The sequence below is a fragment of the Mytilus edulis genome, chromosome 5 (assembly GCF_963676685.1).
Source record: "Mytilus edulis chromosome 5, xbMytEdul2.2, whole genome shotgun sequence".
NCBI classification, from domain to species: Eukaryota; Metazoa; Mollusca; class Bivalvia; order Mytilida; family Mytilidae; genus Mytilus; species Mytilus edulis.
The window spans coordinates 42,300,323-42,328,003 of record NC_092348.1 but is presented as its reverse complement, the minus strand read 5'-3'; the positions used below and the strand labels follow the sequence as shown (position 1 = coordinate 42,328,003).

The 27,681-nt window shown below is 32.4% G+C and overlaps 1 protein-coding gene across 7 annotated transcripts in view; it reads left to right on the top strand.

Moving 5' to 3' along the window:
- Nucleotides 1–27,681, top strand: part of LOC139523710 (glucose-6-phosphate exchanger SLC37A2-like) — a 70,017-nt gene that overhangs the window by 30,930 nt on the left and 11,406 nt on the right. For 4 of the 7 annotated variants that reach the window (XM_071317928.1, XM_071317927.1, XM_071317926.1 and 1 more), the window contains exons 5-9: nt 407–542; nt 2,339–2,415; nt 3,523–3,689; nt 6,505–6,548; nt 24,453–24,509. In XM_071317928.1, coding sequence (XP_071174029.1) covers nt 407–542; nt 2,339–2,415; nt 3,523–3,689; nt 6,505–6,548; nt 24,453–24,509 — 481 coding nt within the window. Of the gene's footprint in view, nt 1–406; nt 543–2,338; nt 2,416–3,522; nt 3,690–6,504; nt 6,549–24,452; nt 24,510–25,552; nt 25,580–26,879; nt 27,183–27,681 lie in introns of all 7 variants that reach the window. The other 3 variants (XM_071317925.1, XM_071317924.1, XM_071317930.1) reach the window with 2 other exon arrangements.

Below are 27,681 nucleotides of genomic sequence, written 5' to 3'. Positions count from 1 at the left end.
AAAATATAGAGAAATCCTATATAAATGATTTAGACCCGCGAACCCCCTTAGTTTTTTCTGTATAATTTGGAGTTTAGTATGACGTCTATTATCACTGTACTAGTATACATATTTTTTAAGGGGCCAGCTGAAGGACGCCTACGGGTGCGGGAGTTTCTCGCTACATTGAAGACCCATTGGTGGCCTTCGGCTGTTGTCTGCTCTATGGTTTGGTTGTTGTGTTGCTTTGACACATTCCCCATTTCCTTTCTAAATTTATTTATTAAACACTTAGTTTAGATCTTCCAAATGAGGAAAGTAGTAACCTTTATAAAGAAAAAATGAAAAAAAGTTTATACAATGTACCCTGTTAATAAAAAAAAATAAAAAAAAGAGCCAACTATAAGTCTGTTTATATTATTTTCAGTGGACATATAGCAGAGCGATTAAATCTTCGCTACTTCTTATCAGGTGGTATGATGCTGGTTGGAATATTTACAGCAGCTTTTGGAATGGGATACTTTTTCAACATACATAGTATATACTTTTATGTTGGTATACAAGTGAGTGAATTGTTTATTTTCAGTTTGTTGTTTGTTTTTCAGTTTACTTTGGTAACTGATCAGTTTATTTAAAAAGTAACTGAAGCACCTCAGGTAGAATATGTACAACTACAGCAGGGTCACTTTCGGAATTTTTAACAATAATGATATGATCATTCTTTATTTAGAGAATTAATAGATACATGATGCTGTTGTGCAGCAGAAGTTTACTATTTTCAATATATACTCTCATGAACACAGTCATTGTTTTGGGTAACTGCCTTAATTAGTGCTAAATTGTTGGCATAAGGCACTAACATTTGAATTTTATCAAAAACAGGTTGAAAATCTGAAATGAAAAAGTATCTTTTTGTAGGAAATAAGAGAGTTGAACATGTTCACTTACTTTTTAGCTCACCTGGCCCGAAGGGCCAAGTGAGCTTTTCCCATCACTTGGCGTCCGGCGTCCGTCTTCAATCGTCGTCCGTCGTCGTCCGTCGTCGTTAACTTTTACAAAAATCTTCTCCTCTGAAACTACTGGGCTAAATGAAACCAAACTTGGCCACAATCATCATTTGGGTATCTAGTTTAAAAAATGTGTGGCGTGACCCGGCCAACCAACCAAGATGGCTGCCATGGCTAAAAATAGAACAAAGGGGTAAAATGCAGTTTTTGGCTTATAACTCAAAAACCAAAGCATTTAGGGCAAATCTGACATGGGGTAAAATTGTTTATCAGGTCAAGATCTATCTGCCCCGAAATTTTCAGATGAATCCTGCCCCTGAACTGGTAATTTTAGGGAATTTTTGCTGTTTTTGGCTATTATATTGAATATTATTATAGATAGAGATAAACTGTAAACAGCAATAATGTTCAGCAAAGTAAGATTTACAAATAAGTCAACATGACCAAAATGGTCAGTTGACCCCTTTAGGAGTTATTGACCTTTATAGTCAATTTTTAACCATTTTTCGTAAATCTTAGTAATCTTTTACAAAAATCTTCTCCTCTGAAACTACTGGGCCAAATTAATCCAAACTTGGCCACAATCATCTTTAAAATATCTAGTTTAAAAAATGTGTGGCGTGACCCGGCCAACCAACCAAGATGGCCGCCATGGCTAAAAATAGAACATAGGGGTAAAATGCAGTTTTTGGCTTATAACTCAAAAACAAAAGCATTTAGAGCAAATCTGACAGCGGTAAAAGTGTTTATCAGGTCAAGATCTATCTGTCCTGAAATTTTCAGATGAATCGGACAACCTGTTGTTGGGTTGCTGCCCCTGAATTGGTAATTTTAAGGAAATTTTGCTGTTTTTGGTTATTATCTTGAATATTAATATAGATAGAGATAAACTGTAAACAGCAATAATGTTCAGCAAAGTAAGATTTACAAATAAGTCAACATGACCAAAATGGTCAATTGACCCCTTAAGGAGTTATTGCCCTTTATAGTTAATTTTTAACATTTTTCATAAATTTTTGTAAATTTGTAGAAAATATTTTCCACTGTAATTACTTGGCCAAGTTCATTATAGACAGAGATAATTGTAGCAACAAGAATGTTCAGTAAAGTAAGATCTACAAACACATCACTATCACCAAAACACAATTATGTCATGAATTTATCCGTGTCCATTATTTAATATGCACAAGACCAAGGTGAGCGACACAGGCTCTTTAGAGCCTCTATTTTTTTTTTTTATCTTACTACTTAAAAAATTGTTTGTGTCAAATTCTTTGCAACGAAAAAACATTTTTTGTATGTATAAATATTTAGAAACATAGTAAACAACCTTATTAATTTTATTTTGATAGGTAGTTAGTGGACTAGTACAAAGTTCTGGATGGCCTAGTGTAGTAGCATGTGTTGGAAACTGGTATGGTAAGGGCAAGTAGGTATCATTATCTGTTTAAAGATAAGACTATTTTTTATAATGTGTTTTCTGGTCTGTGGGTCTGTCTGTTTGTTCATTCATCTGTTCGTCCCTCCATTCGTCCGTCTGTCCCGCTTCAGGTTAAAGTTTTTGGTTGAGGTAGTTTTGATGAAGTTGAAGTCCAATCAACATAAAACTTAGTACACTTGTTCCTTATGATATGATTTTTCTAATTTTAACGCCAAATTAGAGATTTTACCCCATTTTCAGGGTCCACTGAACATGGAAAATGATAATGCAGATGGGCATCTGTTTACTTCAGACACATTCTTGTAATAGCATCAGATAAAATGATCTTTTTATTTTTATGTTCTTAAGTATCTGAGTTATCTCCCTTACTCCTGTAATTGAAAAAAAATGTAATTATGAGTTCTTGCTTGAATAAAAGTATAATAACATATTTATAGAGGAATTAGATGGAGTAAAATATAGAAATAGTCAGTTAATTTAAGATTTGCATTTATGTATACAGCTGTTATAGGTGTTACAATCCAGATATATATTAATCGTTCAAGGGAGGACAACAAAACTATGGATATTGTATTTTAAATAATGGCAGTTTTTCTTTTAAAATGTACAAAACAGTTTACAGATTTATGAATTTATATTATAAATTTCATCATCTAGAATTTGATACACTTGAATCAATGTAGAAATAAGGAGATTTGGTATGATTGTTATTGAGATAAATACCCAACAGTGTCTAAATGATGTGGATGTAAGCAATTTTAGATCACTGAATGGCCTTAAACAATGAGCAATACTCTTACTGTATATTCAACTGTAAAAAGCCTGAACATGACAAAATATGAAACATTTCAAACAAGGAAACCAAAGACTTGACACATGACTAAAACAATTGAGAAAATTCACAATAACATTCATGCAGCTACTATAAACAACAACCATTGAATAACAGAATCCTTACTTGAAACAGAAACATAAATATTTTGACAGGTTTAAACAGGTCTGTAAGTGCTCAACCTTCTCCAAATAGTTTGCTGTGGTAAGATAGAAATAAGATATATTGTGAAGAATCTTTATTTTATAAATTGTATGTTTCAGACGTGGATTAATTATGGGTATATGGAATTCTCACACGTCTGTTGGTAACATATTAGGATCATTGATCGCAGGAGCCTTTGTGACAACTTCATGGGGATGGTCCTTTGCAGTTCCTGGTTTGATCACCTTTGGTATTGGTGTTATGGTCTTTTTATTCCTGGTTCCAGGTAAGTTTTGAGCAACTCAGGCTCCTTAGAGCGGCTAGTGTATTTGGTATTCAGTATTGTCAATAGAAGGAATAAGGTATATTAATTTAGGGAAAAAATCCCCACATGCACTTGCAAAAATATAAACCAATGAGGAGCATTTTTTAATCTCAAAGTCAAAGTGATGTTTCCAACATGTAGCAAAATCTTACACCTAATTTGAAATTCAAGATGACCTTGTCAATGACTTCAATGGAATTTTCTTGATGGTGATTATACTTAATCTGTGCATTATAGCACAATGATGATAGGTTTAATCCACACATAAGACTTTGACAAACAAATCTAATAAATAATATCATTAGTTGATGACCACACAAATCTAATAAATAATATCATTAGTTGATGAACAATCTCCAGATTATTTGGTTATAAATCTAGAGCTCCATTTCCTCAACCTTGGTTCTCATGCTTTCAGATAAGAAAAAGAAAAAATGGGGTCACCAAACTTGTTTTCTTGCTACATATCAAAATAGGTAAATTCATAACACTTTCTATTATAAAAATTCCTTTATCTGAATTATCTCCCCTTATTTGTCAAAGTTGAAAAAAATCTAATCAAACACACAAACAATGCGTTTTTTATTTACATCAAAAGTCTTTAACATAAATTACATACAACTCTCAAAATTTGCACATTTCATCATATATCTAGACCAAAATTATCTGTTTCTTCAAAATCCAAGATTGAGGAAGACACCCAAGCCACCTTAAGTGGGCCTGTTTTTTCAACAACCTTTTGAAATTCCTCTGAATTGCCTGATTCTTACAAAGACTGCATTTAATTAAATATTTATGTCTATAGCAATTTAACAGTATGGGCTGTTCAACTAAGTAACATTATCAAATAAGTTTTTTTAGAAAGTGAATTTGACAAAGATATGTACATTATAGCCAATTTATTATTATAAATGATATAAAGTAGCAGTTTGTTTAAATCAAATCTGTTACCGAAGGTCATCTATCCTCTACGTGAAGGTTGAAATGTGAAATCTTTACGTGCTAACAGACTAACAGGAAAATTAAGTATAAACATTGATAATCATGTAGCCAGGACAGATGTAACCTTGTCTGGTTTTTTTCTCATGACAATTTATAAGAATAGTGATGTTGGTGACTATGACGTAATTGATTAAAATCTTAAGGAACTGTCTTATCATCTTGTTTAATTTGGTAAATCAGAATACTTTAGTACATTGTATGTTTGAATGTACCATGAATGCACATTTGCAGATCATGGCCAAAAAATTATTCGTTTATCTAGGCTCCATGGCATATGTGATTTCTTGTCAAGTTTAGGAATTGTTTTCACTTTATTGTATATTTAGCTCACCTTTCCTGCAATCGTCCATTGTTGTTAACGGTAAAAAAAAATCTTCTCCTCTGAAACTACGGAGACAAATTAAACCAAACTTAGCCATAATGATCCTTAGGGTATTTAGATTAAATGTGTCTGATGAAGCTGCCTGCCAACCAACATAGCGGACATGGCCATCATGGCTAAAACTAGAGTATAAGGGTAATATGCAGTTTATTGCCTTTTATTTCTGAAACTAAAGCATTTTGAGCAAATCTGATAAGGGATAAAAATGTTAATCAGGTTGAGATCTATCCACTCTGAAATTTTCACATGAATCAGATAATTCATTGTTGGGTTGCTGCCTCTAAATTTGTAAATTTAGGGAAATTTTGCATTATTGGTTGTTATCTTTTTAAAACGTATTATAGATAGATATAAACTGTAAACAGGAATAATGTTCAGCAGCAATAATGTTCAGCAAAGTACAGTCTATAAATAAGTCAACATGACTAAAATTGTCAATTGACCTTTAAGGAATTATTGCCCTTTATAGTCATTTTTTTCATCATATTTTGTAATCTTCTCCAAAAATCTTCTCCACTTAAACCAATGGACCAAATAGAATTAAACTTAGCCACAGTTTTCAACAAGGTATCTTCATTGTAAAATGTGTCTGATGACCATGTCATCCAACCAAAATGACTGCAATAGCTATAAATAGAACAGAGGGGTTTCCTATAGACGTCTAAGGGAAAAATGTAAAAAAAAAGAAACAATTTAAGATGGTCACAACTAGAAAACTTATTTAAATAATGAAAACAGGTCTTCAGTAACTATTGTAAGACTACAATGGGATGTCCTGCTTTTAATTTGACCAATGGGCCTAATTAAACCAGACTTGGCCTCAATCATTATTAGGATATCTTATTCTATTTATTATGCTATTAACCTCATTTTACATGATTTCAAAAACAATAGTAGATACAGGTGAGCGACACATACTCTCCAGGTTCTGTAGTTTGTTCTTTTTCTTGTTTTTTGTCATCTGATATGAACTTCATGTCCATAGATAGAAAATATCTTGAACCAAATTTGATCTTTTTGAATACTTTTTTATCCCGAAGAAGAGAAGGTTTTGTGTTTTTCTCAACTACTTGTGAAATCGCTTAGGAACCGTAGAGCCTATTGTCCTCGTGATTTTTTTTGACAATTTGCAGAATATATCTTTGGTAAGCATATTGTTGAATCTATGGTTGTATTAACTTGTAGCTCAGTTTTTGTGTTATTTTTTCATATTTTATTTAGTCAACTGTTTTTATGAACTGGGATTTGAGCTTGACATATGGTACAAACATTTTTCTACTGTTGCAGACAGTATGTTTAAATCTAAATGTCTTTTTTGTTTTGTTTTATTAGGTTACCTTCTCATATATATAAACATGTATATAATTTGATATGATATTTGTACAATTACAGATCCAGAAGATGTTGGTTGTGACATGCCAGATCAACATGGCACTGTAAGTTATATACATGTGTTACATATATGTTTTGATATGCTTATCAGCAATGAAAACAAGATAAAGCAAAATCCATACTGAATGTGTACAGTTGTGTTCAAGTTTTTCAAACAAATATTAAGTGGAACGTATGTTATTTGCCAGTAACAAACAAAGAAAATCTTTACAAAATAATCATTTATTATTGATAACTTTTTTAAAAACCCAGCTATTTTATAGTTTATTTAACAGTAAAAGCTGAATGCTATTATAGAATGTCAAGTATTATACAACACCGAAACCAGTGGCATAACTTAAGAGAAGTGAAGTTTTAGGGGTACAAAAAATAAGTTGTCCCAACAGTAACTTGCTTATTGATAATTTTACCTGTTTTACCAGGATAGTTTAAGAAAGTTATTAAAATTCTGAAAACTTTAACCACAGAGTAAATGTAATGTTTCCCCGCAAAAAAAAATAAGTCCATTTATAAGTAAAATACGGAAAAAAATAGAATTTTATTTTTACAAAATTTACTTCTGGATACTATCTTATGATCATTGGTATCTTGTAGAGAGTTGTCTTATAAACAATTATACCACATCTTATAATAAGATGAAATGGTCACTTTTAGAAATTTCTTTATAGTTAACCAGGCCATTTAAGGCAAAATAAAAAGTTAACAGTGACACCAACAACATTCAAACTTGATCTCTGTTTTGTGGTAATAAGCATTGTGTATACATGTTTCATATGATTTGATTGAGGCAAACTATAATTGCAAAATAGAAACCAACTTTGTGACGACTAATGTACTGACAGACATGGATTAAACCTACTACAACGCCCCCTCCCCCCTCCCAAATTGCGGCGCGGCCATAAAAGTGTTTATTTTAGTTTTTGCCATTGTACATTGAATCGATCAAATGTGTGCACAACGTGAGGGACATCGGAAATTTATTCTTTTTTTTACACATGGGACAATAAAGTCTTGTATTCATGAATGATTACAACTTGTTGGGACTAGAAAACATTGATAATTACAAAGAAAAATAACATTGGTATGTACTGCGCTGTTTCTAGTGTTGCATTTAATTAAATAAGACCATGTGTGGAATTTGTCTTCAAATTATTACTGTTATTAATCTTGTATTGATGCAAATACTCTCAGCTTAGTGGTTTCATTCCAAATCTCGGGATTAATGCAGTCTTTTATAAAGGTTACAGAGACAGATACAGAAAATAGGGGCGTAATTCATGTAAAGGTTAAAAAAAACGTTGAGAATAGCAAAATATTTTTTTTGAAATTTGAACCTAAAACAAGATGCTCCGCAAGGAGCAGCTTTATACGACCGCAGAGTTCGAACCCTGAACATTGGGGCAAGTATGGACACAACATTCAAGCTTGATACAGCTCTGAATTTGAATTGTGATTACATAGTTGACACCAACAAAGGTTTCTGACACATAATGAATGTGGTCTCAGAACTTAAACTTAAAAGCTTTAAATTTTAAATTGGACATTACCTATTATGGTCCATTATCCAAAATCAAAATACATGGTTAGATTCAGCATATCAAAGAACCCCAAGAATTCATTTTTTTTATGAAATCAAATAAAGTTCAATTTTGGACCCTTTAGACCTCAATGTGGACCAATCTGATAACCGGTCCCAAACATCAAAAATCTAAATACATAGATAGATTAAGCATATATCAAAGAACCCCAAATATACAATTTTGTTGAAATCAAACAAAGTTTAATTTTGAACCCCAATTTGGACCAACTTGAAAACTGGGCCTATAATCAAAAATCTAAGTACATGTTTAGATTCAGCATATCAAAGAACCACAAGGATTCAATTTTTGTTGATATCAAACAAAGTTAAATTTTGGACCACAATTTGGACAAACTTGAAAACTGGGCCCATAATGAAAAATCTAAGTACATGTTTAGATTCAGCATAATTATCAAAGAACCCCAAGGATTCAATTTTTGTTAAAATCAAACTTAGTTTAGTTTTGGACCCTTTGGACCTTAATGTAGATCAATTTGAAAATGGGATCAAAAACTGAGAATCTACATACACAGTTAGATTCGGCATATCAAAGAACCCCAATTATTCAATTTTTGATGAAATCAAACAAAGTTTAATTTTGGACCCTTTGGGCCCCTTATTCCTAAACTGTTGGGACCAAAACTCCCAAAATCAATCCCAACCTTCCTTTTATGGTCATAAACCTTGTGTTTAAATTTCATAGATTTCTATTTACTTATAATGAAGTTAGGGTGCGAAAACCAAGAAAAATGCTTATTTGGGCCCCTCTTTGGCCCCTTATTCCTAAACTGTTGGGACCTCAACTCCAAAAATCAATCCCAACCTTCCTTTTGTGGTCATAAACCTTGTGTTTAAGTTTCATTGATTTCTATTTGCTTATACTAATGTTATTGTGCGAAAACCAAGAATAATGCTTATTTGGGCCCTTTTTTGGCCCCTAATTCCTAAACTGTTGGAACCAAAACTCCCTTAATCAATCCCAACCTTCCTTTTGTGGTCATTAACCTTGTGTTTAAATTTCATAGATTTCTATTTACCTATACTAAAGTTATGGTGCGAAAACAAAGAAAAATGCTTATTTGAGCCCCTTTTTGGTCCATAATTCCTGAACTGTTAGGACCTAAACTCTCAAAATCAATCACAACTTTTCTTTTGTGGTCACATATTAAACCTTGTGTAAAAATTTCATAGATTTCTATTTACTTAAACTAAAGTTATAGTGCGAAAACCAAGAAAATGCTTATTTGGGCCCTTTTTGGCCCCTAATTCCTAAACTGTTGTGACCAACACTCCAAAAATCAATCCCAACCTTCCTTTTGACACACACACACACAAAAAATATAATGTTATCGGAATCTTGAACTTATGAGATATATGTAGAACGACGCATAGTAAGGAAAAATTCATATATGATACAATTATTTTGCTTGATAAATTTGATTTGATAATCTTGCCGGTAATAGCATAATTATTTTACCGAGATTAGCACAATTCCAACTTAGCAGATGTATTCTATTTGTCTATTTCGGAGATCCTGAATTTTAATTGCGGGATAGTAGATAGTAGTACAACAAAGGAGTTATTAATGATATGTTAATAGCTACATGTATATTTAAAGAGGATTCCATTATACTGGACTTCTGATATTAGCGATCAACAATTGACTATTATTATTTTTTTTAAGTCACCACCAACTTAAAATGTGTTCAATTTGCCTGTCCGTCTATCCGTCCGTCCATCACACTTAAGTTTCAGTTTAGAAACGCTTTGACCAAATGATTCTATTATTTGTTTGTTAATATTATGTTACAGGTCAATTTTGTGATTTATGCTGGAATAACATCTTAGACGGGTGTGTGCCATAAGAAATTAAGAATTTTCTTACAATTGTTAGGGCCATATCTATCTTGCCTTGCCATAAGCCAGGGCCCGGTTGTTCAAAAGGCTGGATAAAGTTATCCACTGGATAAGCTTGTCCATTGGATAAATGTTTATCCAGTGGATTGCTATCCAGAGGTTAAATTGTGTTGTTCAAAAACTGGTTAAGGATTGTCCAGCTATCCACTGGACAAAATGCTATCCGGAGGACAACTCCCATAACCAGAGAACTCTTAATGATATTAATCAAGCTCTGTTTCAGAAAGTACATCAAGATTCGCGAAAAGTCAGAAAATGGCATTTTCCATACATGTACCTTTTTCTATATATATTAAACTATATGAGCGTACGGCCCACGATGATATATATACCAGAAATTCATTGAATAATATTATATATGTTGATGCAGTTCAAATATTTAAGTGTGACATAGGTACGCTCATAGTCAAACATTTTAAAAACAGTTAAAAAAAAATCGCCCTACTAGGATCTACTTGTAGTTTTCATTGAGTGATCGAAATTTTAAACGAACTGCAGACCGGAGAGGATTTCCGGTATTCACTGGGATCCTTTGACAGACTTATCTTCATGCTAGCACTAAAATTAAACATATTTCAGGATATTCCTGTATCTAATATTCATGGATTAAAAGTGACATTTTAGCAGACCGTCGAATTTGGACCAAAATCAGAAGGAGCTGTGACAAACTTCAAAGAAATTTAGGAATGTGAATGAAGTTGTTCATACTAAAACTGTTCCTTTTCTTGTTATTTTACTAAATTTCAATATTAAGAACCCTGTGACACAGACGTTAATCATGTCAAAGCATGAACATGTCTTTTGTAGCGTAAAAACTGCAAAACTTTGTTTAGAATGTGATCTCCGAGGAATGGTGGTTTCTTAACAGGAACACATTTTGCATAAATATTCTTTACTCAACAGATGGATATTGAATGATGCTAATTTTAGTACATCTTTACCTTCAGAAACATGTATTTTGTTTTATAAATGACGAGGTCTTCGCCCTGGAATGTATGATCTAGGCGATTTATCCCCGGATTCATCTTCATTGACGCTTTTAAGAAAGGTGCTTTCTTTCACGTCCGCATTTCTATCAAGTACGGCATGCCAAATTAATATTTATGGCAGCGATTATCATTGATAGCGAAAATGATTTACAAAACTGTATATTAATGAGGGCCTGGACAGGGTATTGGGAGCATGGGAGAGAAGGGAGAGAGGGGGCGGGAGAAAGAAGAAAAGGGGGTAAAAAGGAGACAAAAATGTATATTAAAATTATTAAAATTTAGCAAGAAAACAATTATCTAATAAATGAGTTAATCAAAAGATTCAAGAAAGTGCTAATAAAAAGTAAAAAAAACATACAAAAAAACGACCGAGGAAATATTGAAACGGAAAGTCCTTAATCTAACTGCAAAATCAAACAAATGAATAACAACTGTTATATTACGAATTGGTACAGGCATTTTCTTATGTAGAAAATGGTGGATTGGACCTGGTTTTATGGCTAGTCAAACCTTTCACTTGTATGACAGTTGCAGAAAATTCCCCAAAATGGCATACTAACGAAAAAAATATTCCGAACCTCGTCACTAATTCATTACGATCTCTTATATATGTAGAAAGACTAAAAACTAACAATTTCAAGGATTTTTTTGTGAGCCCGTGAATGTATAGAGACACATGTCACCATCCTTGTTTTTTTTATAGATACATTGCTTCAAAGTTAACTGATATGCATACAATTTGGCAGAAAAAGGATGACATTACTAAATATAGAGTAACGTGCTTTTATCTGAGAGGTATTTAAAAAACATGTAACGGGATCTGAATGGTGTTTGTTATTTTGTTTTCATTTTCCCTGTCTGGTTTCGTAAATTTCCTATTTATTTTACTGATTTAGTTTTATTTCCAACTAACAGGGTGCACGTTCTACTTCAAAATGTTATTGAGTGAACAGTGATTTTCAAGAACAATTTGAATTGATTGATTTGAGGTTACAAATGTCCAGTGGCAAATATTTCAGGCATGTTCAGGACGATACAATACAATTTGAAACTGTTGTGTCTAAAAGACGCATTTCTTATGCAGCCACCAAAAAATGTTACTAATAAAAACATTCCGTCAGTTGTGAAAGTGAAAGATAAATAATACATGTTTTTAATATAGTATATTCTCTGTATGATGTAAACGTTTGGGTAGTGTGCATAGTTGCAGACAAACCTTGCAAACTATATTAAATGTAAGTTCAACATTCTGTCATTCCTGAAAAAAAATACAAAAAAAATAATCTGAGAACATAAATGCATCCTCTATAAGTAAAACACTCGGTACATTATAAAATGTCCACCTTGAAATTGTACACTGTAGAAGAAGGAAGTCGGACTATGTGCTCTGCGTGTCTTTATATATTTTCAAAACCAAATTTAGCAAACTGTCATTTAGAAAAAGTCTTGTTTATAAAAGGTACTGTTATACTACTGTCCCAGGTTAGGGGGAGGGTTGGGATCCCGCTCACATGTTTAACCCCGCTACATCATTTATGTATGTGCCTGTCCCAAGTCAGGCTGTAATTCAGTGGTTGTCGTTTGTTTATGTGTTACATATTTGTTTTTCGTTCATTTTTTTTACATAAATAAGGCCGTTAGTTTTCTCGTTTGAATTGCTTTACATTGTCTTATCGGGGCCTTTTATAGCTGACTATGCGGTATGGGCTTTGCTCATTGTTGAAGACCGTACAGTGACCTATAGTTGTTAATGTCTGTCATTTTGGTCTTTTGTTGATAGTTGTCTCATTGGCAATCATACCACATCTTCTTTTTTATATTGACTGAAAATGCGCACTTTTGGTATATATATATATATTTTTTTTTAAGTTGAAATAAAGAAAATGTAGCACTTCAAAATAAGTTGTATAAACCCAAAGCTACATCCTATATACCGATTACGTGAGGGACGGCCTTGACCACCCGACGGGTGGTCAAATGGACACGGGTAAAACAGTACGTTCCCGGCATTTTGTCGAGGGACCAAAATATATAATAAGCGTTTATGATTGTGTTCTATTTTACAAAGCATTTGGTGACAACATTTAATTTTGAATAAGCAGTTCATAGTGGAATATAGTTGGGAAATCTCAACTGTACATCATGTCCAACTCAACAACAAAACACACCCATTCATGTACACCCAAGTGTAAATTAACGTGTACCAAAAAGCAAAATGATATTTAAATGTAAGTGTTTTCTGTTTGTTTCTGCATTTGAAGAAATATGGGCAAACAAACATATTCTTAAAGGGTATCTTTGGATTTTTCTGTGTGAAAGACATATGCTGTTCGTCAATGGATTGCGACTGACTATTCTAAAACACGAAAAAAATGCGTTTTTAAAAGTTTTGGTTTACGGTTGTAAAATATGTTGTCCAGAACTTACCATAGGAAAAATGTGGTGATCATTTTCAAAATATTATCATATCATTGTTTACATTGGGTCTCAATTTGCTAATCAGAGAAATACATGGACTATCCAAATTAAACTGTTTTTAACCATTTGTAAATATTACTGGGTTGGTTTTTTATGCCCCACCTACGATAGTAGAGGGGCATTATGTTTTCTGGTCTGTGCGTCCGTCTGTCCGTTCGTTCGTCCGTCTGTTCGTTTGTCCGTCTGTCCCACTTCAGGTTAAAGTTTTTGGTCAAGGTAGTTTTTGATGAAGTTGGAGTCCAATCAACTTGAAACTTAGTACACATGTTCCTTATGATATGATCTTTCTAATTTTAAAGCCAAATTAAACTTTTGACCCCAATTTCACGGTCCACTGAACATAGAAAATGAAAGTTCATGTTTCAGGTTAAAGTTTTTGGTCAAGGTAGTTTTTGATGAAGTTGAAGTCCAATCAACTTGAAACTTAGTACACATGTTCCCTATGATATTTTCTTTCTAATTTTAATGCCTAATTATATTTTTTATCCAATTTCACGGTCCATTGAACATGGAAAATGATAGTGCGAGTGGGGCATTCGTGTACTTTGGACACATTCTTGTTTACTCTTTTATTTATGCATTTCTTTCTCCTCTTATAGATATAGGAAGATGTGGTGTGAGTGCCAATGAGACAACTCTCCATCCAAATAACAATTTATAAAAGTAAACAATTATAGGTCAATGTACGGCTTTCAACACGGATCATTGGCTCACACCGAACTATAAGCTATAAAGGGCCCTAAATTAATAGTTTAAAACCATTCAAACGGGAAAACCAACGGTTTAATTTTTATCTCGTAATAACGAGAGTTTCCCTGTTATTACGCGATACTTATCTCGTACTAAAGAGATAACAAACTACTGATCTCGTAATGACGCGATAGTTTTCTCGTGATTACGCGATAATTATCTTGTAATTACGCGATAAAACAGCTTCTTCTGAAGTAAATACGCGATAGTTTCTCGTAATTATGCGATAATGTTCTCATAATTACGCCATAATTATCTCGTAATTACGTCATAAGTATCTCGTAAATACGAGATGAAACAATGATTATCTCGTAATTACGCGAGAATTATCGCTTAATTACGAGATAATTATTGTGTAATTACGCGACAGTTTTCTCGTAATTACGAGATATCTACCCGTAATTACGAGATAAAAAAATTGTGACCCTATTAATTAGGCTTTCGTAATTTTATGAATTAACTGTTAACAAAACTTTGAATTGTTTGAAAAACTACGGATAATCTATTCAGGAATAAATAAACCTTAGCTGTATTTGGCAAAAAAAAAAATCAGAATTTTGGAGAATGTTATGGTCTTTTGACATTTTTTTTATTCGACCGTCACTGATGAGTTTTTCAACTTCTGCTGAAATTATCCATGCTCTGTTGCTTTTAACACATCAAGATACGAAACACATGTCTAGTGTACAAAATTAAAAAGAAAGACATCTTTGACTATGATGCGGTTTTTTCCTTTAATATTCAATATTTATTTTATTTTCTTTGACGTGTGAATATCTGATTAAAAATAAACGATTTTCTGACCATCGAGTGACAAATACTTTATGCATGCATATGGGTCATTTTCAAAAAATGTAGATATTTTGTAATGGTGTTTTTCAAAAATAAAATTATTCATATCGTTTTAAATTTTATTTGGTTTCAACACAGAACTATTCAACTGTATGAAAAAATAACAGAGCATTACTTTTGAATGCACAAAATGTCAAAAATTAAAAAAATGTACCTCTTGCTGTCTGCAAGTGTCACTTGTGTTACCATAACAACTTATTTGAAAAAGAATACTTAATTATTTAAAACCATCTTTGTAAACGTTCTAAAAGTATTATTAGTTGAAAATTACTCGAATGATATATATTTTATCTAATTTTAAAGATTTTTTAATATTATTTTTCTAAATTAAAAGTCAGTCACAGAAAAAGCAAATTTTAAGTAATAAACTTTGGTAATTTATTTGAAAACAAGTTGAATAAAAATATTCGTTCTCTCTCGAATGAAATGAACTGGCAATGCATTGTACAAAAGCGAAACAATTATTAATTTAATTCAGGGGTTCAGTTTTAGCTTGCATTTTTTCTATCAGTAACGCAAGTGACAATTTGGTAACACAAAAATGAAAAAAAGTAACACTAGTGACAATCATACAAAATTACAACATATTTGATACAGTAAAAATACTATCAATGTTTCTGAAATATTTAATATGACATTGTTTGTTGTTCATTCATATCTAAAACCTATATTGATCTAGGCACACATTTGAGGTCTATCAGTTAAGTCACATTTTGATCATTTCAAGGGCTTGTTTCCAAAGACTGACATCCACGATGTACTTTTGTCCAACAAGTTTGGGTTCTGGAATTGTTCCCAAAACGTTCTCCATGTCGTACCAACATTCGTCTCTTACTGCAAGAGGCCAATAAAAGGATGGATTTTCTAGGTTTCCTATTCTGTGCATACAACTTACAAACACCTCGGTTTCATCGCAATCTGTTACGATTCCAGGGTACGGTTTTTTGTCATAATCCACTAGTACATACTGTCCAAGTAAATCTTGAGGACTTAGATCTGAGACATTGAGATAGTTGTGTCTACTCCCGCCAGGATTATCGCCATTGTCAGTGTGTTCTTTTGTATTAACATCTTCGAATTCGTTACCACTATTGAGTTCACCTCTTCCAGTTTGTTCCATTGGTAGTAAAACAATGAAATGATTGGGTACCCAATTGTTCCTTTTCATGTCATTTCTCGTTGTAGTCCACATTATAAAACTCGTTTCTTTGCTTTGTATTTCTCTAGGTTGAATCATGCGGTGAAGGTCTCTTCTGACATTAGGGTTACCAAGGTTTGGATAAACCGAATATATGGGACGACATAGCACACTAGCTAGGGCAAATACTTGCCAAATACCCATATAAGATTTATTCTTGCAAATTTTCAGGACCTCTCTCTCATATAACCTTTCGATTTCTCCATTTGACAATACTTCATTTGCATATTCATCCGAGTAAAACGCATAGGTTTTCGCAAGAGAATTATTCTTTTCCCTAATTCCCCTTTCCAAGAAACCTTGATTCAAGTATGCATCCTTGAAAATACAGGATTCGAGAATAATTCTGACTCTAATTTCCTCACTCATACCTTCATTTCCAGAGACAAGTATACTACCCGAGTACGGTAAACAATTACCATCTGCACTAACTTTGACAGGATGAAGCGTTACATCATGTGGTATGTCAGATGGCAGAATTGAATGTGTTCTTTCATCAATTGCGATCCCAGTATTTGTGATATTTGGCGAGTAATTATAGTCTATTCTGTAACCCTTCTCATCTATGATTCGATTGATATTTTCGCATTTTTCTAGTATTTCCTCGTATGTCTGACATTGTCCAAGTTCGGTTAATGTGCGTGCGAAATAATACTTTCTCTTAGCTACTGTTCTATCTTCAGGTACCTGTATTTCTGGTGATTGTAGTGACCGGTGTCCTTCTTTATCATTGCAAGCTCCTTGGTGTTCTGTTTCTGGATGTTCACTTTTTTTCGTTTTTCTGTTGTTTTAGCTTTTCTGTTGATCAAGGAATGCACTTTCATATCGTGTCCTACATGAAATGAGCCTTTCACGCAAGTGCAGCTCACATCTCTGTACAGTATGTTTCCATACCCAGAGTACGATATTTGATGGAGTTTTAACGTTCCTGGAACGGGTTTGAGTGTTTCCTTTGATAAAATTATTGCCTTATTGTCTATTTCTTGCTGTCCTACTTCATACACAAATACGGCAGAATCCTGGAAGTTCTTTACAAAAGACTTGGCACTCATTATATCTTTCCCATGAAGCACCAGATCATTTGCTCGTCTTTTCAGAGCTCCACCTACACCGTCTGGCACTCCTTTTCCGTGTCCACTTTCATGGAAGTTCCATTCTCCAGATAAATTCCTGACTGTCATTTCGTGCGTAAAAAGTAAGAAATTGCCCTTCTGCTTGTATTGCGTTGCCGGACCATCGCTAAAAAAGTGCACAGTGTCAACATCTTTGTTGGCGTGTAGAAGTTTATCCAAAATGGGGTCCATAAATGCCCAAACTGAGCAAGGATTGTGATCTAGACTATCTGACACTGCGCAAAATGTTTGTGAACTTAATGCAGTGTAAAAGACTCCAGTGTGAAGTGTTAATTGCTTTTTCGATGCCCCAAAATGCATGCTTTGTATTTCATTTGCTAATTTGCATTGGAAATTTTCAGCAAAATCGACGTGAACAAGTGCTTCGTTTGGCTTTAAATTTTCTTTGATATTTCTGTAATGTTTCATCTGATTTGCTATGTTGAATGCATGTATTTTGAACCTTTGCATCTCTGTAGAAAAGGCATCCATCAACACATGAATGCTATCTGTGACTGTTTCCTTGACGGTCAAAGTGATTTCTTTCTCGTCACCTTTAATATTTCTTTTCTCCTTCTTTGTTTTCCATTGCAGCCAGGATGTTTCCTCATTATTGTCTCCCTGGTCGTTTGTAATGATATTTATTTCTTTGCATTTCTCACACTTTCCATACATGCAATCCAAATCTTTTATGTCACAACTGAAAGTTTTTATCAGATCAGAAAGAGATTTCGACTCGACATGTTGTAATTTGAATAGTGAGTCTACAAGAAACTGCATGTTCTCATGTTTCTTACAACCACAGGTGTCCCTATCAGATTCTTTTGGGGGTTGAACCCAGAATGGTCTAAGTCGACTTAATGTTGTGTAGCTTAGAGTTATGTTTGTATTTTCAATCAGGAACTTCTCATGTAACTTTTCTACAGTGTCATTTAATATTCTCCTTTGTTTTTTCACACCATTTTTAGTCACAGTGTCCTTCATACCAGGTGTTATCTTGCTGTTGTCGTCTCTTTCATAGAATTCAAAGATTTTCGGTTCGAGTCTGTATGACAAGGACCCTTTCTTAAAACGAGTTGTACCTGCTTTCATTTTAAGTTCTTCTCTTGCTTTGTCTATTAACTTATATTTCTTAAGCAGTCTACCCTGTGTCAACTCTGCTAGATACTTCTGTTGCTGTCTTTTAGCTTGGCCATATTTTGTCTTCAGTTCATCACTCAACGAAAGTTGAAACATAAGAGTTTTCTTTGCCTTGTTTTTCATTTTTCGTCTATTTCGTCTACTTCCCTTCATTTTTCTATTTTCTGTGTTCCAATTCCGTAATAATTTGTTTGTTTTGGTTCTTGGTGTAACAGGACATTTCATTAAAGGTGAATTCTTCCTTTGTCTACTTAGGCGGACGTATAACTTTTGATTGAGTCGTCTTGCTGCTTCAAGTTGATCTTTTAATTTCATATTGTCTCTATAGCATTTTGCTATTCTTCTTTTCTTTCTCCGGGTATTGTGAAGACCGATCTGTGGAGTTGGATCAGGTACATGTACTAACGGACCTGACACAGGAGAGGATGGAGGCGTAAGAATTTGACCATGATTGTTAGCCTTTCTTTTTCTTTCTGCTATCTTTTTTTTCTTCCATTCTTTTCTTTGTCTACGCTGTTCTCTATGCGTCATGTCATTTATATGTTTCACTTTTCCTACTGCAACATCTTGTTGATATTTCGATCTGCACTTTGCCTGGTGTTCTGCCCTTTTAAAAGGATCTGCGTCTCGTTTTTGTCGATAGCGACGTTGTTTTTCTGCATTTGTGAGTACCATGCTAAAATTCCTGAAAATATATAGAAGAAATATTTATCAATAAAAAAATAAAACATTATTATGATAAATCTGACTGTTTTATGTCATTTGTGTTACTGCATTTGTCACTTGTGTTACTTGTTCTATTATTGTAGGATAAACATCTTTTGTGACAAAGAATTCATTATAACTCTGATAAAAATTATTGTAAATGGTATTTTTATCGTTATCATCCTGCTAATTTGATAATTTTTCATGTAATAACTTAGAAAAACTATTGATTTGTCATTTGTGTTACCAATTTTGTCATTTGTGTTACTTTTTTAATAGTAACACAAATGACAGTAACACAAGTGACATATGGGCATGGAAATTGCACTTTTTATGAAATATATTCTCCCTGACAGCATGATTTATCTTCTGTCATAGTAAGTGTTCTTAAACAAAAACACTGGTCATAAAAAGAATATGAATTTAATATGTAAACTGCTTATTATTGCAATAACATTGTGGACAAAAATAAAAGTTATGCTATAACTGTACATACCTTTAAACTCAAGTTTGATGTTAAAACTGCATCATGTTGTCTGCTAAACTACCCATAATTCCAAAGAGGAAGCGCTGCTACCGGGAGAAACTATTTTTTATTTGAATTCATAAAGAGAGATAACCCGAACTTTAATTTTGTTTTACAAAGTAACACAAGTGACAAATTAAAACGGCACACCTAACACAACTATTTTAATATTTTTTTCGTAGATAGTTGCCTTTTTATCTTTTAAAGTTTCTAAATTCAAAAGAAGTCAATGGATAGAAAACTAACACACCAAAGCAGAAACAAAATATTTAGTATTATGCAAAGATTTTTGCCATCTTTATCATACTGCGGCGCACTTACATGCATTTTAAAGCATACCTAGCAATTTGAAATGCATATTTTATCACATAGAATTGCAGATAAGCGATATTTTCTGTTTAGATATCATTTCTTACATTTTATTGTTGAATAACGAAAAGAAAAAACATGATTTTTTTAAAATATGAGTCCAGAAATCAACTGCATATGTTACTTACACAAATATCTACATTTTTTGAAAATGACCCATATCTAAAACGGAAAGTTATGTAGAGAATAATTTGCAAACAAGAAATACGAGGTAGCATGCGTTGTCGTTGAAACAGAACAACGAGAAAGCGGGGTACAATTACTTATCATAAGTCCAATAAATAAATTCAACACCATAACCAAAAAATTACTCAAGATACATAATTTAGATCATAGAAATGTGTTGGATAATTTTGTTTGATCTTTATTATTGTTACACTTACACAATTAAATAATTAAAATTGTCACATGGTGTTTTCTTATGTCATATGAATTACAATGTATATCCTTTATTAAATAAACTTTGTTATTTGCAGTATACCTCATAGTCAAATGTGGGAGTGCTTAATTGCTTTGTTTTTTATTGGGTTCTTTTTGTATTTTTTTGTATTTTCATATATTGACATTTCTCCGCACAAACTACTAATGCCTCATGTTTGTCTTCTCAAAGTGAAGATACACTTACCGGGTGCACTTGAGTCATTTTCAACATAGTATTCATTGAATAATAATACATTGCTACTATTTCGTTGAGTGTGTTTTCTGTGTTATATTATTTTATTTTATTATTTTTATAACACTTGTTACATATCTTTACTGTGTGTGTATTGCATATGTTATTGTTTATAATAATATTGTCTGTATCATATGCCCTCCTGGGGCCCTAATTTGGTAAATAAAATATTCTATTCTATTCTATTCTGTTATTCACAGTTCTGTAATTTATATTCGCCATCTGTATTTATATTAAAAGATTGCCTTAAAATGTTAACTTGGCATGCCATACTTGATAGAAATGCGGACGTGAAAGAAAGCACTTTTCACAAAAGTGCTAACGAAGATTAAAACATTCCGATGCGACATTTTGGTCAATAATGAAACAAAATGCGTATAGGCAGCTTTTGAGTATGACCCAGTTATCAGTCTAACGTTAACTATATTCATTTATAATTACGTTCCAAAATTTTCTCTGAAGTTTGTCCCAGTTCCGTCTAATCTTGGGTCAAAATTCGACGGTCTGCTAAAATGTCACTTTAACTTCTTGATTAATAAATACAGGAATATCTGTTTTCCTGTCTCAAATATGTTTAATGTTCGTCCAAAAGAAACTAGCTATTATCGCGAATCACGAATATAAGTATGTCGTCGGATCCAGTGAATACCGGAAATCATCTCCGGTCCGCAGTTCGTTTAAAAAATTCGATGATTCAATGAAAACTACGACGATATTTGTCATTTTAATTTTTTTTAACTATGAGCGTACCTACTAAAACATTTGAACTGCATCAACATTTATGTTCAAGAAATGTCTGGTATAAATATGATCGTGGGCCGTAGGTACGCTCATATAGTTTAAAATGCAGAAAAAGGTTTTGAAACTGCAATTTTTCTGCCTTTCTGCTAGGATGAAATTTGAAAAAAATAGGCAGGACAGGAATTTTGACACTTGCAAAAAAAAAAAAGTCAGGATGACAATTTAGGTAAAAAAAGTCAGGATAAATTACAAAAAAAAGAAGGCAGGACCGAATAGAGTGAAAAATAAAAAGGCAGTACAGAGATTACAACTAAAAAAAATGCAGGACAAAATTTTTCATCCTAGCCCCCCCATAAAAATCAAATGGTAGCTAGCTCCCTTACAAAAATACAGGATTTTTAATCTTTTTTTAAAATATAGTTTTATAATTAATGGCAATTCACTTTTAATTTGAACGAAATAAGGGGGTCGTTCTCTGATGCTTATCGTACCTTGTCCTTTAATTTAAGAGAACTGACCAGTATTTCTGATTGTTCTAATGTGCTTTCCGGGTGCGGGAATTTCTCGCTACATTGAAGACCTGTTGGTGACCCTCTGCTGTTGTTTTTTATTTGGGCGGGTTGTTGTCTCTTTGACACATTCCCCATTTCCATTCTCAATTTTATTTCCGAATCGCAGTTAGAAAATTTATGCGATATGAAAAACAACTTGTATCGTATTGTTCATCAACAGGTGCGTTGGCCGAGCATCTCTTACGTCAGAACTTTTGTGACGTCATGTAATAATAAGTAAAAGGCGTTCTTAAAATTTGTCCGAACTGATTTTTTTTCACTTCAATATTACACAATAACAAGCAATGCAACTGTAAAAAAACATCTAAGAGTAATTTTAATCTGTGTGGCAACTGTCGAGAATGGCATAATTTCTCTGGGTAGGTCTTTTCAAATCATCATAAAGCATTAAACTTAGAACTATGCTAGCTTCAGAAAATCTTTACCTAACCTGAAATTCTATATATTGTTCACCGTGAAATTCACTATTTATGCGTGGTTTATATGTCTACTACACATCATACAACATATGGGCAGCCATATTTAGCCACTGGATAAGAACTTATCCGAACCCCCAGACACTGGACAAATTTTGTCCGTGGTTAAGCTATTTTATCCACTGGACAATTTTTGAACAACCGGATTTGTCCAGCGGACAAAAGTTATCCAGTGGATACAAACTTTATCCTGTGGATAACTTTAGCCAGCCTTTTGAACAACCGGGCCCAGGTTGGCCCAGTTATTGTAAACCAACGAAGTTCATCATCTGCTAACTTCCAAAAATTGATAATCAGATGATGAACTCGGAACAAAGTCCGACCAAATGCAATTATCTTTTTAAGTATCTACTTGTATGCAACATTTTAAAAAATCAAAATACCCCCCAACCCCTTCCCCCCCTCCAACCCCAATGTTACATTATATATTACATTTATTGAACAATCTGAAGGAAGAAAACCCAGACAAGACTGTGAGTGAAGCAAAGAATGAAGCCATATTCCAATTTGAAAATAAACACCCTCTATTTATGTATTTTTTTACATAAATTTCTATTTTTGCAGTTTTTAAGTGGATGTTGCTATGGATAATATGTGTTTCCGTGGTAACAATTGAAGTCAACAACACTTGACGATAGTAATTTAAAGTTTGTGTTGGCTTTTATGTATTTTCTTATTGGTTATAAAACAATTCAGGACATTTAAGCTCTAAAACTGCAATATTCTGCAAATAAAAACTCTGTTTCCAAGGAAAAAATCGGTTGCTATGGTGATAAAACTAAAAAAATCCCACGCATTTTTCTATTTTATTTGGTAAAGTAGTATCCAAACTTCATTACTACAGTGCTAACTATTCTGTACACATTTGCACTTTTTTTAAAAACACCTGAGAAAATTTGATAATTTCGAAAAAATTCCAATTTCAGAAATGTTGAAAATATGCATTTTTTCGCAAAATTTTTCAAAAAATATACAAACTTGGTTGACATGCAATCTTCACTAAAATGAAGCTTAAACCAAGTTGTATCAATGTTAGATTTGAACATTAATGAAAAATGCATGATTATATTCATAATCAGGCTCTAAAATGTGGTGATTTAGCTGATTTTTGAATGATTTTACAATGCTTAACAACCCAAAAATAGTGTGTCCGTTACCATGGCAACCACTCATATTTTCACATTCAAAATTATTTTTTGAGCAGTATTCATTTATTGCTTCTATTAGTCCAATTATAGATAAAATCTGGAACCCTCCATATATCACATGTATATGGCACTCTGCCTGGTTCTTATAAAGAGCTGTACTTAATTTCTATCCATTACAAATTGAGTTTTAAGTAAATAGATGTTTTCTTTGGGTAGGTTTTCTCAATAGTTGTCTATGTTATAGTTGCTGTTAATTGTTTTCCAATGACATAATTTGAGTTATTTCCCTTTCCCCATGATTGAGGACTTGTTGATTTCCAATTTGACTAACAAATAAACAAGTGGTATGTTTCAGCAAGTCTGATAAAAGGATGAATGATACAATTCTTAACCAAATGAAAATTGTTTAGAAAACAACAATTTCTTAAGTCTAGCAGTCCATCAATTTTGGTATATTTGAATGCATTTGTGCATGTTGACCTCTATCATGATGGCAAAGGGAGATAACTCCAATTCAAATTATTTCACTGGAAAACTATATATATGTGCAGGTGTATTTATCTTTTATGAAAATGGCTAGTCAATAGTCTTCTTGAATGGTATTTTGTTTATTGTGACCTTGAATGTTAAAAGATATTTTTTTGTTTTTTTTTGTTGAAGTGCACAGAAAAAAAGTAAAAAATGTTGAATTCAATATGAATATTTACATGTTATATTTTACAGCATGTTGTAGCTGAGCATGGAACTAATAAAACATTGAATATTGATCCTGCTGAACCAGTAAGTTTTATAGGCAGTATTTATGTTGCAAATATATGAACCATATCGTTTGGCCTAAAATTTTGACAAAAGATATTCATTCAGTTATGATTAATTGTTGATGACTTTCTTACTATTATGACATACAATCAATTTTGCTATTGACTTATAGAAAGAAAAATATATATCTTTATATCTTACTTTTTAAGATATTTTAGTTTCATTTTGGTTCATTTAAAGAGAAGTATTAAATATTCAGAATGTTTTAATGTGTAATAAACTAATATTTCTAATATATTAAAAGAAATCATATCTAGAAAAGGTTGCTTTGTTTGTAAGCTTTCAGTTGATCTAATAAACTGTCAAACAATCACATTTAATCTTTTCTAAATTGGGCAGATAAGATCATAAGGTTTTAAACTATATTAGTTACTTAAGAAATGTACTAAGAAACAGTTTTTCTTTCTTTAAATCTTGGTATAGCATTTTTCACTCAGTACATTTCAAGCTGCAAAAGAAAAAAATGGAATTTTAGAAATTTATGGACAACCTCAATTTCTGAATGAATTGTTTTTTTTTCTATCAGCATTGTGGCAATGCAATGCCATAAAGAAATAATTCTCTATTCAGGGTCATTACCTTCCACTGCCACTTTATGTCCTTAAAATACCTGCATTATTAAAATGACAAATTATACAATGTAATAAAATCCAGACAACTTAAACTTAAAGAATAAATGTCCTGGTAGAAATTCCTATATTAGTTTAAAAAAAAAGAAGACTTGTTCATTCTTAAGAATTGAAAAGTTATGAATAAAAGGAGAAGTGATATAAAAATAATAGAGACAGCAACTAAAAAACACAAAACAAATTCACCTCAAGACAGTTTGAGTTCAGCATAACTTTATCAACATAGGATAAGTTTCTACCGTATACAACTTGTCAATCTGTAAATTTGTTGATAGTTACTATCAAACATCTGACATCAACAGCAAATTCCCCATTATATTGACAAATAAACAACAAGATACTTTCTATTAATGAAAACAATTGTCTTTTTCTAAGTTTCAGCTTTATGATCTCAATAATTTGGTAAACTATTTATGGGTTCGGTATATTTAATATACAAACTACATGTATATAAATTATATTTATTCAGAAAACTTTATCACAGAACAATGTAAATGGTATACATACAGCTTATTTTATTATTTCGCAAAAAGAAAACAATGATATAAGCATTTCATACACTTTTCTTAGTTTGTCAGGATAGTTTATCTGAAATTTTAGTTTTGAATATTAAATTACAGAGTTCAGGCTTAATTTTATATACTATTGATTTTATATTTATAATAACTGCACCTATATTTTTCTTATTGTTTTATTTTCATCTTGGTCTGTTTTAAATCTTTTGAAATTATTTCTGTTGTAAAGTTGGCCACATAATGTCAGACAATTGGACAAGATCAGAACAGAAGTGTTCATTAGAGCAACAATTACATGGTAACAGAAATTCAATGCTTTATTTGAAATATGAAAAGAAAAAAAACATAAAATCCCTACCAATATCAGTTTCCTATTTCCTGACTGCAAATCCAACATGTTTTTGAAATGACCACTCCAGCAGTTAATTCATTCATTAAAACACAAATTTTTAAAATGAGGTTTTGCTACGTAACTTTAACCCTATATTAACATACTAACTACCACATAACTTTAACCATGTATAACCTACTAACAGAGCATGTAGATGTATTAACACTTGTATGCAAATTTGTCTGCCTTTACATAAAACAGAAAAAGTTGCCATAAAATATTGCATCACAATGGTAAACATCTGATGGTATAATTTAAAATTGATTGTTATGGCATCCATTGGTTATTCAGAGACGGATTAAAGGTCATTCTTGGACAAAATTCAGCTAAATACAAAAAATGTAAATACATCTATTCTTCAAAAATAGTTAATAGCTGTAATGGTATTTCAATACCTAAATTGTAGTAATTTTTGCTTTTAGAGCCATTAAATTTTTCTATTTCCTCTTGAACATCAGGATTTGTAATAAAAAAGTTTTTATCAAAGGAGAAAGTGAAGCATCCATTTTCTCAAGAACAGAAAAATGTGGCAACAATTAATATTACTTGTAAGGCATGAACAATTCAATGTAATGTAGTAGTAAACATACATCAAATATTATACATTATTATTTTTGGACCAGCTGAAGCCTGTAGATGGGGGATATTTCTGCTGTGTTGAAGACCGATTGGTGGTCTTGGGCTATTTCTGCTTTGTCTCTTTGACACATTCCCTGTTATTAATTACCATTCTCAAATTTATTAAAAAAAAGTCACTGAATACCTGATGAAGTTAAAATATTATTGTTTTGTAAAGGAAAAGATTGATTTGACAACTATAAGTGTACACGTTGATTACGGGGCGTTAAATAACAGCAATAAAATCATCAATGAAACTACAGCTAATGGCGAAGTGATAAAAGGTCCAGTCATCTCTGTACAAACTACAGATACCATTGACTCATCAAATCTTACAAATGGCCGTACAGTTTTCTCGGTTCAAGCTGCAAATGACCGTACAGTAGACTCATTAAATGCTGCCAATGATTATGCACCGGACTCACAAAAACCTGCAATTATTATTTCTACCAATGGTAACCCAAACTTGGCTAAAAATGGAGTAAGAAAAATTTGGTAGTTTGCTAGTTTATAAAATGGGTATGGTGCTATATTGATTGTTGTTCTGTCTGCTAGTCGTGTTCTACTTTCAATACACCTTATCGCTATTTGTCCACCAATACTGGGTATCACACAGGTTCCCATAAATTTTTTACATCACAAAACAAACTATCTGACGCCACAATGGAAAAGTGATTGTTGTATGCGTCAAAAGCTCAAGCGGCCAGGTCAGCCGGGATTAGCGATAAGGTGTATATGTTTCAGATGAGGGTTTACGGTATATAGATTATATCTAACTATTATGATGATTATTAATTACTTTATCTGTTTATATATGCATTGCTAGTGATTTGAATATCTTGTAGAAAGAGGAAAGACACTGGATTTAGTTTTATTGATGGGGTACTACAGTGACTTGACTGTTAGTGTTGCTATTCACCAATTGCAACTTATTCAAAATTTTGACCCAATTGCAATTTGTTTTATTAAATCAAATTGTT